This window comes from Phalangium opilio, unplaced genomic scaffold (assembly GCF_054372755.1).
Source record: "Phalangium opilio isolate 3A_F unplaced genomic scaffold, DU_Popi_V2 ptg000048l_1, whole genome shotgun sequence".
Taxonomy (NCBI): Eukaryota; Metazoa; Arthropoda; class Arachnida; order Opiliones; family Phalangiidae; genus Phalangium; species Phalangium opilio.
The window spans coordinates 1,393,963-1,406,079 of record NW_028324170.1 but is presented as its reverse complement, the minus strand read 5'-3'; the positions used below and the strand labels follow the sequence as shown (position 1 = coordinate 1,406,079).

At 37.2% G+C, this 12,117-nt stretch overlaps 1 protein-coding gene across 2 annotated transcripts in view; it reads left to right on the top strand.

The window, feature by feature from the left end:
• LOC149673574 (uncharacterized) overlaps window positions 1-6,346 on the top strand; it is a 41,038-nt gene extending 34,692 nt beyond the window's left edge. Inside the window, exons 1-2 of one of the 2 annotated variants that reach the window (XM_089839173.1) lie at window positions 3,101-3,438; window positions 4,761-6,346. In XM_089839173.1, the coding sequence (XP_089695299.1) occupies window positions 4,805-6,175 (1,371 nt within the window). In that variant the 5' untranslated portion in view covers window positions 3,101-3,438; window positions 4,761-4,804 and the 3' untranslated portion in view covers window positions 6,176-6,346. Of the gene's footprint in view, window positions 1-3,100; window positions 3,439-4,760 lie in introns of those variants that run through there. The other variant, XM_089839172.1, reaches the window with a different exon arrangement.
• The last annotated feature ends 5,771 nt before the right edge of the window (window positions 6,347-12,117 follow it).

Genomic DNA, 12,117 nt, shown 5'->3' with positions numbered 1-12,117 from the left:
CAAGAAGTAATTCATTTATAATTCGAGAGAATACGCGTACTTGGGAGAGGGTTACTCCATGGATGAAAGATCCTAAGCCTAAAAAGTTGGTAAATTTCTTGCAAGGCCATATATGTTTGTACGAAGGGGCTGACGTATGGCGTGCGGTGATGCAATCCGTTCAATTTCCCCCGAGGCGGCGCTCTTAGTGATGTCTGATTCACGGACAGCATAATGTATTTCGCCAAGGCCCAACTAATATTATTCATGGGCTTCCCTTTTCGCAGGCTCATGTAAGATTGGATTCGTTCCCAGAATTCCGTTGGTATAATCATCAAAGAGCTAAACCTCAAAGCGACAGTGGAGGTCAAGTCATGGGGGACATTATGTAACCTCTCTAACCAAACACGCTCACATTGCTAAGCCTAACACTCGTGTGGACAGAACCAAATTTCAGATGTACTTAGCGATATATTTCTCATAGACCATGCACAATCCAGGACTGTGCTTCACGCAACCTTCGCGAGGTCTTTTGTCATATGAGGTCGTCACGAGCCATAACGCATTGTAACCCTTGTTACACGTTCATTGGCTCAGGTATATCTCAAAGTGAGAGCCGTTCAACTACCAAACTTTAACGAGTTTTCTTGACTTGGCGGCATAAATTTTTCGGGTAATCTATCTTCATTCGTTCCAATCAGTCAATCAAAACTAAAATGAAAAATGACTTCTTAATTTCATGCATATATTTTTTTAAAGACGCGTCTCTGTAATAAACTTTTTATTTTAGGCATAATATAAAACATAAGTTTATAAGATATATTCCTATCATAAGTATGATACTACCTATTCTTCGTAATGCTAGAGACTTTCAGCTCGACCTAGTTCGAGAACGACGGAAGCGAGAATTGAAGTCCTACACTCGGTTAATTTTGCAGTCCAGCATCTCCCCCTATTTAGTCTGTACTAAGCCCCAATTTGACTGCGCCTCACCAGGAGTCGCTTTACCTCGAATCTATGACCTACCTCAATCACTTCATGACAAGCTCCAGTTTGTAACCAATGACAAACTTATGGATGTAACATATCTTATGAACTTATGATAAAGGGAATATAAGCAGGGCATCTTTAATTCCCTTTAAAATAACCTTCCTTGGTTGCCGTAGCAATTTCTCAGATAAGTTTCATCTGCACGTTATTATGCCAGGCAGATAATAGATAATGGATTATACGATCATCATCAGACAGTATCCAATTTAGCATCTTTATAGACGTAGCGCGGGATAAAAGGGGTATAGAGGGGGATGTGGAACGGAAGTAATCTAGGTTTCACTTCCGGAGTTCTTGCATAGATGGACGTCGGTTCCTTTTATGATGTTTTTACATCCCTATTTCCTGTAGGATAGAACTCGGAAAAAGCCTGATAGACAGAACATGGACTTTCTAATTATAAAGAGGACCAGACATTATTTTCATACTTTATCTTGCAATGCTATGATATTACGTAAGTTTTAGTTATGGTTTGAGCTCCCGGGATTACCCTTGGGAACCACTTTCAGTTATACTCATAGATATAGGTACTAGTGTTCATAGATATTGGCAAAAATGTTATCTTCTCATATTTTTTCACCACAAAAATGAAGCATCTAACATAGTTAACCAAAATACGCCCAAGGCAAAGGAAAACACGGATAACTTTACATACCATAATTAAAAAAATGAGGGCGTGGTAAAGTTAATTAAAACCGCGTCGATGATGGCTCATTTCTAATTAGGATAAAAGTAAATAAAGGTCATATATAGCGTTTTAACAAAGACGATTGATTTTTATTATACGCCCCTTAATTCTAGCTTCCTATATTGGTTAGGAAGTCCCTAGGCTCTGCCACGTGAATGAAAACCCGCACCACATATTTTTTTAAAAATTCCAGAGCTTAAGCCTCGGTCTAAGTATCCAAACAGAAGGTACGAAGGCAAAAGAGATTCGAGGGATAAATATGGCGATGCACTAAATTAAAAATTAGAATTGCAAATTACAATCCTTTACATATTTTTGCAAAAATGGAGCGCTTGGGATGGAGAAGGTAGGTATATCACTTTCTTGGAGTTAACGGCTCAAGAAACACTTTCACTAAAAAATCCAGCACCCTTTTGGAAATTTCAATAAAAAGTCTAAAAAATAAAATTGACATTCGCTAGGTATAACTTAAAGCAGGCATGGACTTTAATTCCATAGAGGACCAGAAAATAAATCTTTTAATATTTTTATTTTGGAATTAGCATTATCTTTCAGTTTCTAACTTAGATATTTAATGAGACATCCGTAAATCTCTGCAATCATAACTCGTAAACACTGCTCATATGTACACGCCAAAATGTTATAGATATTACCAAGAAGTGATATCTAGTTTATTAGGGAAAAGGTATAAATTCGCCCCATTTCCAGCTTTATCTCCAATCCAAACGTAGGTCCGGAGTTAATCCCCGCCTTTAAATTACAACCAGCATCTCATTGGTTCTTGAAAACACACGTCAACGCGACGCGAATGACGAAAATTACAGTCATATTTTCCGACTGAGGAGAGGCAGCGAGATAGCCCGGCCTCCTTTTACGTCCCCCCTTGTATTTTGAAAGGGGGACTGGGGCATATGGCGCGCGAATACTTAGGCATCTTATACCTTCTCCCTAATAAACTAGATATCACTTCTTGATAATACATTTTCGGCTCACAATATCTCCCATAGAACCATCTTACTTACCACCTTTTGCCTTGGAACACCCTGTATGAAGAAACGCAAAATCACACCCAATTCGGTATAATTTCCTATTCCCTTTCAAATAATAAAGTACAGGGAGTTGCATTCTTGAAAACATTTCGTTTCTTCAATCAATGTTTGCTAAATTTATTATGGGCTGAATTTTGAAATCATCTTGTTTAAAATATGTGTAGTTTTCTTCTTCTCATTCCTAACCCGAGGAGATTTCCAGCTACTTTGGATAAAAAAAACCAAAAAAAAAACCAGAATATATTATTTTAATATGCAAAAGAGTTCAGCGTCGCCCCCTCAGAGGGGGGAGGCAGTGTTTGAAAGAAGTTCCCCCCCCTCTGCATAGAAAAAAAGAGGAAAAATCAAAAAAATCTGGAACGTAAAAGCTAAGGTTGTCTGTATCAAGAAGGTTTGAAGAGGAAAAATATCCATAAAAAAACTCTAGGCTTTAAAATCGTTTCCCATGCAGGCGTTACGTACCGTAGCACCTTTAAAAGTCAAACCGACGTACGCTACAAGAAGATAGAATGCCCCCCCCCCTCTCGAAAGGCATGCTGCCTGGGCCGGAATCAAGCAAAAGATGAGATGAAAAATTTGGTCGATACAAAAAAAAATTTTAGCTCCTTTACAAAAATTTCAAGTAAATTTATCTTACAGGCAGTAAAAAGACTTATGGCGTAGGTTTATAACGTACGTTTAAAAAAAAAGTAGATCCCGTAACATGGTTGTATTCAAGAGCCATAAATAAGTTCCCATAGAAAATATTGGTTGTTCCTAAAAGGGACGGTGATAAGTGGGTTCTATGGGATACTTCGTGTCGAAAATGTAACTTTTATCACATTTTAATCTAAAAATCACCGTAAGCAAGTTAATTAATTAATTTAATTAGCATCATCTTTTAGTGTTTCTTAATTAAATTTAAGGGGTCATCCGTAAAATACTCCAATTATCATAACTTTGTTAAGGGTGACTCTTAGGGCAAAATGTTATACTAAGAAGTATACTAACATTTTCGACTCAAAATTGATTTCCCTTCGTACATCTGTCCTACTTTTTGAAAGTTGAAAAACACCCTGTACACGTGAAAATTTTTCAAGTTATGTCTTTACTGTATTATTTGTCAAAGTTCTGGATTTTATGATAAAAGCTTTCAGGTCGATTTGAATTTTAACATAGAAAAAAAATATATAGGAATAGCTTTGACTATATTAGTTTCAGTTGGGTTAACACTAAAGGGTTTTATTTTTTAGCACCCCCTTTCCCCCCATCCCCCAAGTTCAAAATTGACGGACGACGAGACACATTTTCGTAAGAGGTTTCTGATCTCTTCTCCATTTACTCGAAAACTGCTGCAGAAAAAGCGAATATCTTTTTTATATATCACTCCCACGAGTTTCGAGGGGCTATTCACTATTATTGTCACAAGAAAAAACCAAAAATGCGCGTCAACACTGTCTTAAAAAAATCCACACAGATTTATATTAAAAAGGAGGTGGTTAGCCCCACGGAATCCTATCTTTCGATATTTACGAAATTTTAAAAATAAATCAGCTTAGGGACCTTTGAGAAGGATAAACTCGGCTATGATGAAAAACAAAGTCTACTAAAGTCTACAGAAAAAGAGGATTATTCTGCCAACGAGAATGTTGGACTTTCTTCTAACGGAGATGTCAATATAAAATTCAGTATTGAGTACACAATTCGAAAATAAATAATTTTCAGATTCAAATATTCCTGGCTTATGTTTTAAATTCGGTATTTTCGTAATTTGATTTTCCCAAATCGTATTTTAGGTCAAACAAACGTTAGTACTTAGTCAAACACTCACTACAATTTGAGTAAACCCAAGAAATGTTTTCTACAACCCTGATATATAATTTCTCAGACCAGAAAACATCGGATAACGCTAGAGTTGATTATTTGCCACGTCTATATTCTTCAGTAAAATGAAATAAATTCATTTCAATAATATATATTCACGTTGTTTGTTTGTTTTTTTCTTTGATGTTTAGAAACGTCGGAAGCGAACAGTCCTTACGCGGAAGTGCCGTGCGATATGAGACCCTTATCCGGTTGGAGAGACGACTCTGGAAATTTATGGGGAATCGGAGCCCGGGATCTTTGGTGGTACAACTTCACGGCGCACGCTTGGAACGTTTCCCCACTTCCGGCCTCCAATTCCTCGGATACGTCATCTTGGAGAGTGACTTGCGGTCAATCCGGAAGTCACTTGGTCGTTATGGGACGTCGAGAAACCTATTTATTTCGTATTCCGAGCCTGGAGTGGAAAAAAGTGGGTCGTAGGTATCCTGGTCCGTCGGGAAATCGAACGGCAGTCTGGTGTCACAACGATTCTTTACTCTTGATGGATTTGGCTCAAAGCGCCCTCTACTCTTTAAACCCGGACAAAGGGAAATGGTACAAAAAGGCCAAAACACCGGAAATACTTCAAATGCTAAGCTTCATAACGCACGAGACATTTAAACACACGGTGACGTGGTACGGATCCAACCAATTACTCTACTTGTTCCTGGAAACTCCGACGAATACGTCCAGAGGAAGTTTGGGATCTCTATGGACGACTAGTTTGTCTAACGTCTCGTGGTACCAAGTCGCTGGTCAACAAGAAGACGGCGAAGCCTGGCCCGATTTGCATACGGAAGCGGTGACGTGGGCTACCGAGGAATCATTATGGTTATGGAAACTGGGCGTGGACATGGAGGAAGTATGGCAGTTTGACTTAGGGGCCAAATCATGGACGCAAGTCCTATTGAAACAAACCGGCATGGAGGATCACTTAGACGGACCCAGTTTAACCAAAAGATTAGCAGCCTGGACTCAACTGGATCAATTATGCGTATTGGTAACCAGAGGTACTTGCGCCAGGGAATACGTCCCGGGTACAACGTGGTGTCTTCATACCGTCGTTACCGTTCGTCCAGTCAACGACTCAACGGCACTAGCCGAAGTCGAATCAACACCGGAAACGCTACTGTTACCAGCCGCCGCTCTTCTGCAAGCTTTGAACGAAACCTCGCAACAAGTAATGGTCCTCGATATCGGTAACCAGTCATCCCCCTTGGTGATGAGACCGGACGAAGAAGGTAACGCGGTGCGGGACAGATACAACCCTCACAGTTTCAAAGCTTATTGGCACCCGCATCAATCAGGATTAAACGAAGACACTCGTGGAGATAGTAGTAACTCCATCGGATTTAACAACCCGGTTGCCAATTTAGCTACTTGGTCCCATCAACATTCGAGCGTCTTTGGTTCCATCGTGTTTTTTGGGACATCGTTAACCATCTTCGCCATGGTCGGTGTGGTTTGGTGCGTCAAGAAGTGTGTCCATTTTCCGAAAGAGGCTCTGCTTTTAAGAGACCCTCCCTCCGTTCGGTATACGGCTATACCCGATACGTTAGCTTAATTAGTCCTTCATTAAGATGAAAAATACACACTCAAAATTCAGGAGGATTTTTGTACAAAAACAAATTTGTAAAAAACAAACAAACATACATATTAACTATATTTTTATTTTTCCTTATCGGATTGTGCCAATAATAACGCGCCAAATATTAAACGATTGTGATTGGTGAAACAAAATCAACTCGTGAAATGAAACTATATACGCGTCCTCGCGCTGTCATTGGATAATAAAACTTTCAAGTCATCAAAAATGATTAAAACCGAAATGTGTATACTAAAAACTTTGTTCCGACGGAAATTGAATATTTAAAACTTGAAGATTTACATATCTCTAGGTATATTTAACTATAAATATCTATATATTCATATTAATTTAATTCCGATTAATATATTTAAGTTAATTTAATGTCATTTAAAAAAATCAAATTCTTCAAAGAAAAAAAATTAAGTGCCAAGTTTGTTCTCTTGAAATGATTTTTAATTTTGAATTAAACCTAATTGGGTCAATAAAAGGTGATAATTAAACCTTATTAATTAATGTCTGGATCAAAAAATTTATTATTAATCCCAACAGATAATACGTAACATCAGAAGTATATAATATTTCAAATTTCAAATTCACTTACATTCTCACAAAGGCCTAAATTAAAATAAAACACCGGAATGGAGGTTTTCCCCCTACAAAAAAAAACCCACCAAAACAATAGAATGGGGGTTTTCCCCCAACAAACCACCCCATGGCTTTCACAAATGATTGGATTTATTCAAAACGAAGGTGGTTACCTTATACCTAAGCCTAATTAGAGCGTGGTTGAACTTTGTTTGAAGGAATACAAAGACATTGGAAGCCCCCTTAAACTCCTCCCCCCCCCCCTTATTCTTAATTTCCGCTGGGAGGGACTCAAAGAAAGGGGGGGGAGTGAACCCTGAGAACAAGAAAGGATAAAATTTTCCCTTTTGTTATTTCTAGTAAAGCTTGGCTTCTCTTAAAAATTTTGAATTATAACATAAAACTAGAGTTCACTCTAAGATAGGTAATGCAGTCGAGACGCGATGTTTTCCTTATTCTTTCCTTTCTTATCCCTTCTCTGCCCCCCTTTGGCTGTATTTATCATTACAAAGTGAACAAGAACGAAAGAGTTTCTGTTAATTTTCTCCTTAAGGTGTTTTCTCGAATTAAAGCCCCCAAAACCAAATTCGAATTACTTCAAAAATAGACCTTTTTAATCAAATATACCAGCTATTTTCTCTCACGCTTTTCTTAATATTTTAAGCTGTGAAAATGGTGATGGGAAATAAAGGTAAGAACCGTTTCTTTAAGGAAACCCACTTGGGTTCTTGGTTTATAGACAATTTCAGGGATAAATACGTGCCGTGTTCAACAAAGACATCGACTGCGGCTTTATAAATAGTATAAGCGGTATGAAAGGCAGGAATTATTCAGAGCCGAGTCTTTAAACAAAAGAGGGCCCTATTTTAAGAGCTATATTTAGCGAAAACCAAATGTCCCGTATAATTTAGTTTGATTTACGAGTTTGGTAAAGAGAGTGCGTGTGTGTATTTTTGAAGTTAACGAGCTACGTACGCCCTAACAATTGTTCTTAAAAGGGACCAGAAACTTGGATAATAAACTTAAGCAAATTAGATTTTGACCTTTAACTTTTGGTACAGTCAATTTTCACCTTATGTCAAAAGTCAAAACTATCTTTCTCTTATGAAATTTCAAAATTGCCTAGGGGTTAGGCCTAACTAACACCATTTCAAATCTATTATTTTCAGATCATCAAATGTCAAAGTTGACTTTAAATTCCATTCGTTTGATTTTCCCTAATTATATTTTTAGGCCAAACAAAAGCATGTTGTTAAAATTAAGAGGGATATTTGTAAGGAGTATTATTTGTTATAAACATGATAAATATTGTAAATTATGTTTAAAACATATTTTAACGTGCAACAGCAACACTGCAATTTGAGTGAACCTACGGAAATTCCCCAATGAAAATCAAATTCCCTGACTTTGAAAACCCAATTCTTAAAATTCCCTGACCATGTAACACCAATTTTTAAAATTCCCTGACTATGAAACACCAATTTTTAAAATTCCCTTACTTTGAAAACCCAATTCTTAAAATTCCCTGACTTTGAAACACCAATCCTTAAAACTCCCTTATTTAAAAAAAACTAATTCTTAAAATTCCCTGACTTCTTCGGGTTTTCCCTGACCTGTTTTTACAAACCCTTATAGTTACTCTAGATAAATAAATCCACTGTAATATATCTTTTTTCAAAATAATTTTCAATTTCAAAGTACAGTTAGAGCCTGTTAACAAACTTAACTGAGTTATTTCCTATAGCTTAAACAGTCTATTTCCTTTTGAACCATTGCGTAAAATGACATAAGTTTTCTCTATAGTTTATCTCGGGACGAAATCGCGTCAAATCAGTTCGAAAAACGATTCAACGTCGATCGAAAAAGTAAAAATCACAGAGTTTCGTTTTAGAAAAGAAATTCTTTCTAAGGAAATCTAGGAAAAACTAAGAAGGAAGATTTCACGCGAGTTCAAAAATAAATGGCTCTATCATTACTCAATGGGGCCACCCCCCTCCGGGAGGGAGGAGCATTAAGAAAAATGGGCTCAGGCCCCCGCGACTCTCCCCCCACCTCCTAGCGAAGAAAAGTAATAAATAAAAGAAAGGGGCTCTAACCCCAGAATTCACGAGATCTTTTCCAAATCTTTTTCTAAGAAATGAAAGAAAAATCAACCTTAGTAACGGACAAAGATAGCCTTTGGAGTCAAAAGGAACTTCTTCGGACATTTTCTATTTGCCAAGAGAAATGGTCAGGGTTGCCATGGAAATTTAAAATAAATAATTTCCTAGTTGACTTTTAAAGCTAAGTTTATTTCGTTCCTTAATCTGATTTTTTTCAAATTAGTTTTAGGTCTAAAGTTAGTCGTCAATAGTTGAGAAAAATAAATGGATCAATTGGAACCGTGTTTCTATCTACAATATTAATGAAGATACGAGCAATTAAGTTTCCGTAATGCCGCTACGCGTTACGTTTTCCCGCGAAGCACTGGATAGTACCCCTATTGGACGCCTAGTACCACCTGACAGATTCGTCCAATAGGGGTACTCCCACTGAGTGCTTGGCGGGAAGGCCTAACGCGTAGTGTCCATAACAAAACTTAATCGCTCGTATCTTTTTTAATATTGTAGATAGAAACATGGTTCTAATTGATACATTCATTATTTTATACGCTCTTTCGATTAAAACAGAAAGAAATTCCAGTCCGAAATATCCCTTTAACCACCGCCTCCTATATGTAATCCAAGCCCGTGCACGGTGAAATTTTTAGGGGGGACTTTATGTTGTATAGGAATGCCATTTTATCCCAGTAGGTGGCGGGATTTATCCGAGATTCGAAATAATGGTTGTGTTCGCACAATACATTTTCTTCGACTAGTTGGACAACCTTGACTAAAGTGATATAAGTATTTGATTATATTTCTCATATCATGATTAATTTGAAATAATCCAAGATTAAATTCAGTACATAGTAGGGGAAAATCTTGAAATTGAATAGGAAAAATTGGAATTTGAGATGCAAATTAAGGGAGGAAATAGGATTTAAATATTAAAATCATATGAATTATAGGAAAGTGATTAGGGAAATTTTAGGATTATTGATTAGTAAATTATAGGATTTTTGATTAGTAAATTATACGATTATTGATTAGTAAATTATACGATTATTGATTAGTAAATTATAGGATTATTGATTAGTAAATTATAGGAATATTGATTAGTAAATTATACGATTATTGATTAGTAAATTATAGGATTATTGATTAATAAATTATATCTAAATACAGGATAATCTAGGAAAACAAAGATAAACAATTGAATGTTATTACATACTGCGCTGAACTAATTGTGTACAATTTCACCCTTGAATTTGAAAACTGTAGTTTAACAACGGTGGTTTAACTTTAAAGTGAATAAGTTCCCTCATTAAGCGAAGAAAATTAAACAAAGTAAACTAAAATTTGAAATGGAAAACTTAATATAGGAACATGTTTAATTCTTTTAGCAGTTTTTATTTATTTATTTCATCTGAAATATCAAAGATCTCCAACCTAGCATAGACAGGAATTAACCAATTCAAAAAGAGGAAAATAACGGTCGTTTTCAAAATCTCTTACGTCGCGCCGTGACGGTAAAATCGCGCCTCTAGCGGTAGAGACCGGCGAATTAAAAATCCACTTCTGGAAAATTTTTTGGGACGGCGAACGGGCTTGGATTTAATATAGGAGGCGGTGCTTTAACAAACAATGATATTTATCAACGCGCAAATTTTCCCTGGACACCAAAATCAAATTTCTCTTAAAATAATTTTTAGGGTCCGTCCCAAAGAAACTTTTCTAGGTTTTCCCTAACCCGTTATAACAACGGTGGCAGTAATTTTCATTACCGTTCCTGTCGTCTGCTATTTTTATTAACAAAAATTATTTATCAAATTGACCAAGGCCCTAGTAGTAGTCAATTGGTTTTCGCTCGCATTTTTGATTAATGTCCTTTCAGGAGCGCATTCGAGACAAGTTATTAAGTTCGAGGGGGAAGTTTTAGCGTCGGTACTTGTACTTTTACTTAGAAAAGGGTTAATAACTGTCCGTTAATGAGGTTCCGAAACGCCTAGAAAGAGAGAAGAAGTAGAAACTTCGAGGTGGAAGGCTTTACCAAGTTTTACCTCCTGTAACTTCATCGCCCGCACTCTTTATGACAAGGTAAGTTCTCTTTTCGGTTTGGGCTTTTGGGGATGTTTGAATAGTTGGTGGCTGGGGTGTTAGTAGCGAAAGGGGAATTTCTGGGTCTTCGATCAATCTAGCAATTGGTCCAATTAAGCCTAATGACAAGCCTCCAAAGACCCAGCCAGAGAAGACAAAGCGGAGCATTTTTTTTCTTCTTCTTTCCACTGACATTTCCAAGGCTTAGAATTGTATTCTATTCTTTCAGACTTCGACCAATGGTCGCCCGAGCTCCAAGAGGATAATAGAGAACCGTTCGGGGTGGGGTTGACGAACTTCCCCCTCCCCTAAGTAGGTCGCCTCGCATCTCGCATTGTTTTGTCACAGTTTCTTGCCTTTAACTAAGAATAAGGTACAATTATTTGGACCGAATCAACCCTAATTAGCAACTCTCGAGTTACCTAGAAACTTTCTTTGAACATTCTTTTGCGGGACCGGTATTTCTCACAATGATACTTGGGTGTTATTACTCTACGGAATCTCAGCTTTCGTGTAGATCCTTCAAATCAACGAACGATTATTTTTCTTTGGAATTTATCATTTCAACTTCTTATGGTTACAGAAACATTAAGCGGGAAGCTGAACCTTTGAAACTTGGAGCTATTACTCTACGGAACCCCATCTTTTCAATGGTGCCTTTAATTTTACTCCAAGTCTTATAGAACCAAAGTTGGGAGAAGTTGAGGAGAGTCAAGTAATATAAAATTTAGGTGCGGATTTAAGTTTTGAACATATTCGGTCATGATCTAATCGAAACGTTATAAGATCATGAAAATTGGAGCTACTACTCTACGGAACCTCATCTCTTTAATGGCACCATTAATTTTACTCCAAGTCTTATAGAAACAAAGTTAGGAGCAGTTGAAGATAGGCTTATTGAATGAAAAAATTTCCTGATTAGCAGAGACCACGCCGAAGAGAACAATCGTTATAGTAGACGACGTTCACGAGCTACCATGCAGTATAGAAAAGCGGAAGTGCCAACCAAGCTGGCGAATCAGCGAATGTCTATTTAAAGAATGAATGAATGTCACGAGACTGGCCACCAGGGGATAAAAGGATTAAATACAAGCCCCTCCTCCTTTTCGTCCCTAGAAAAGGGCCTTTTTGTTTCATGTCTATCCGGATCCGTTC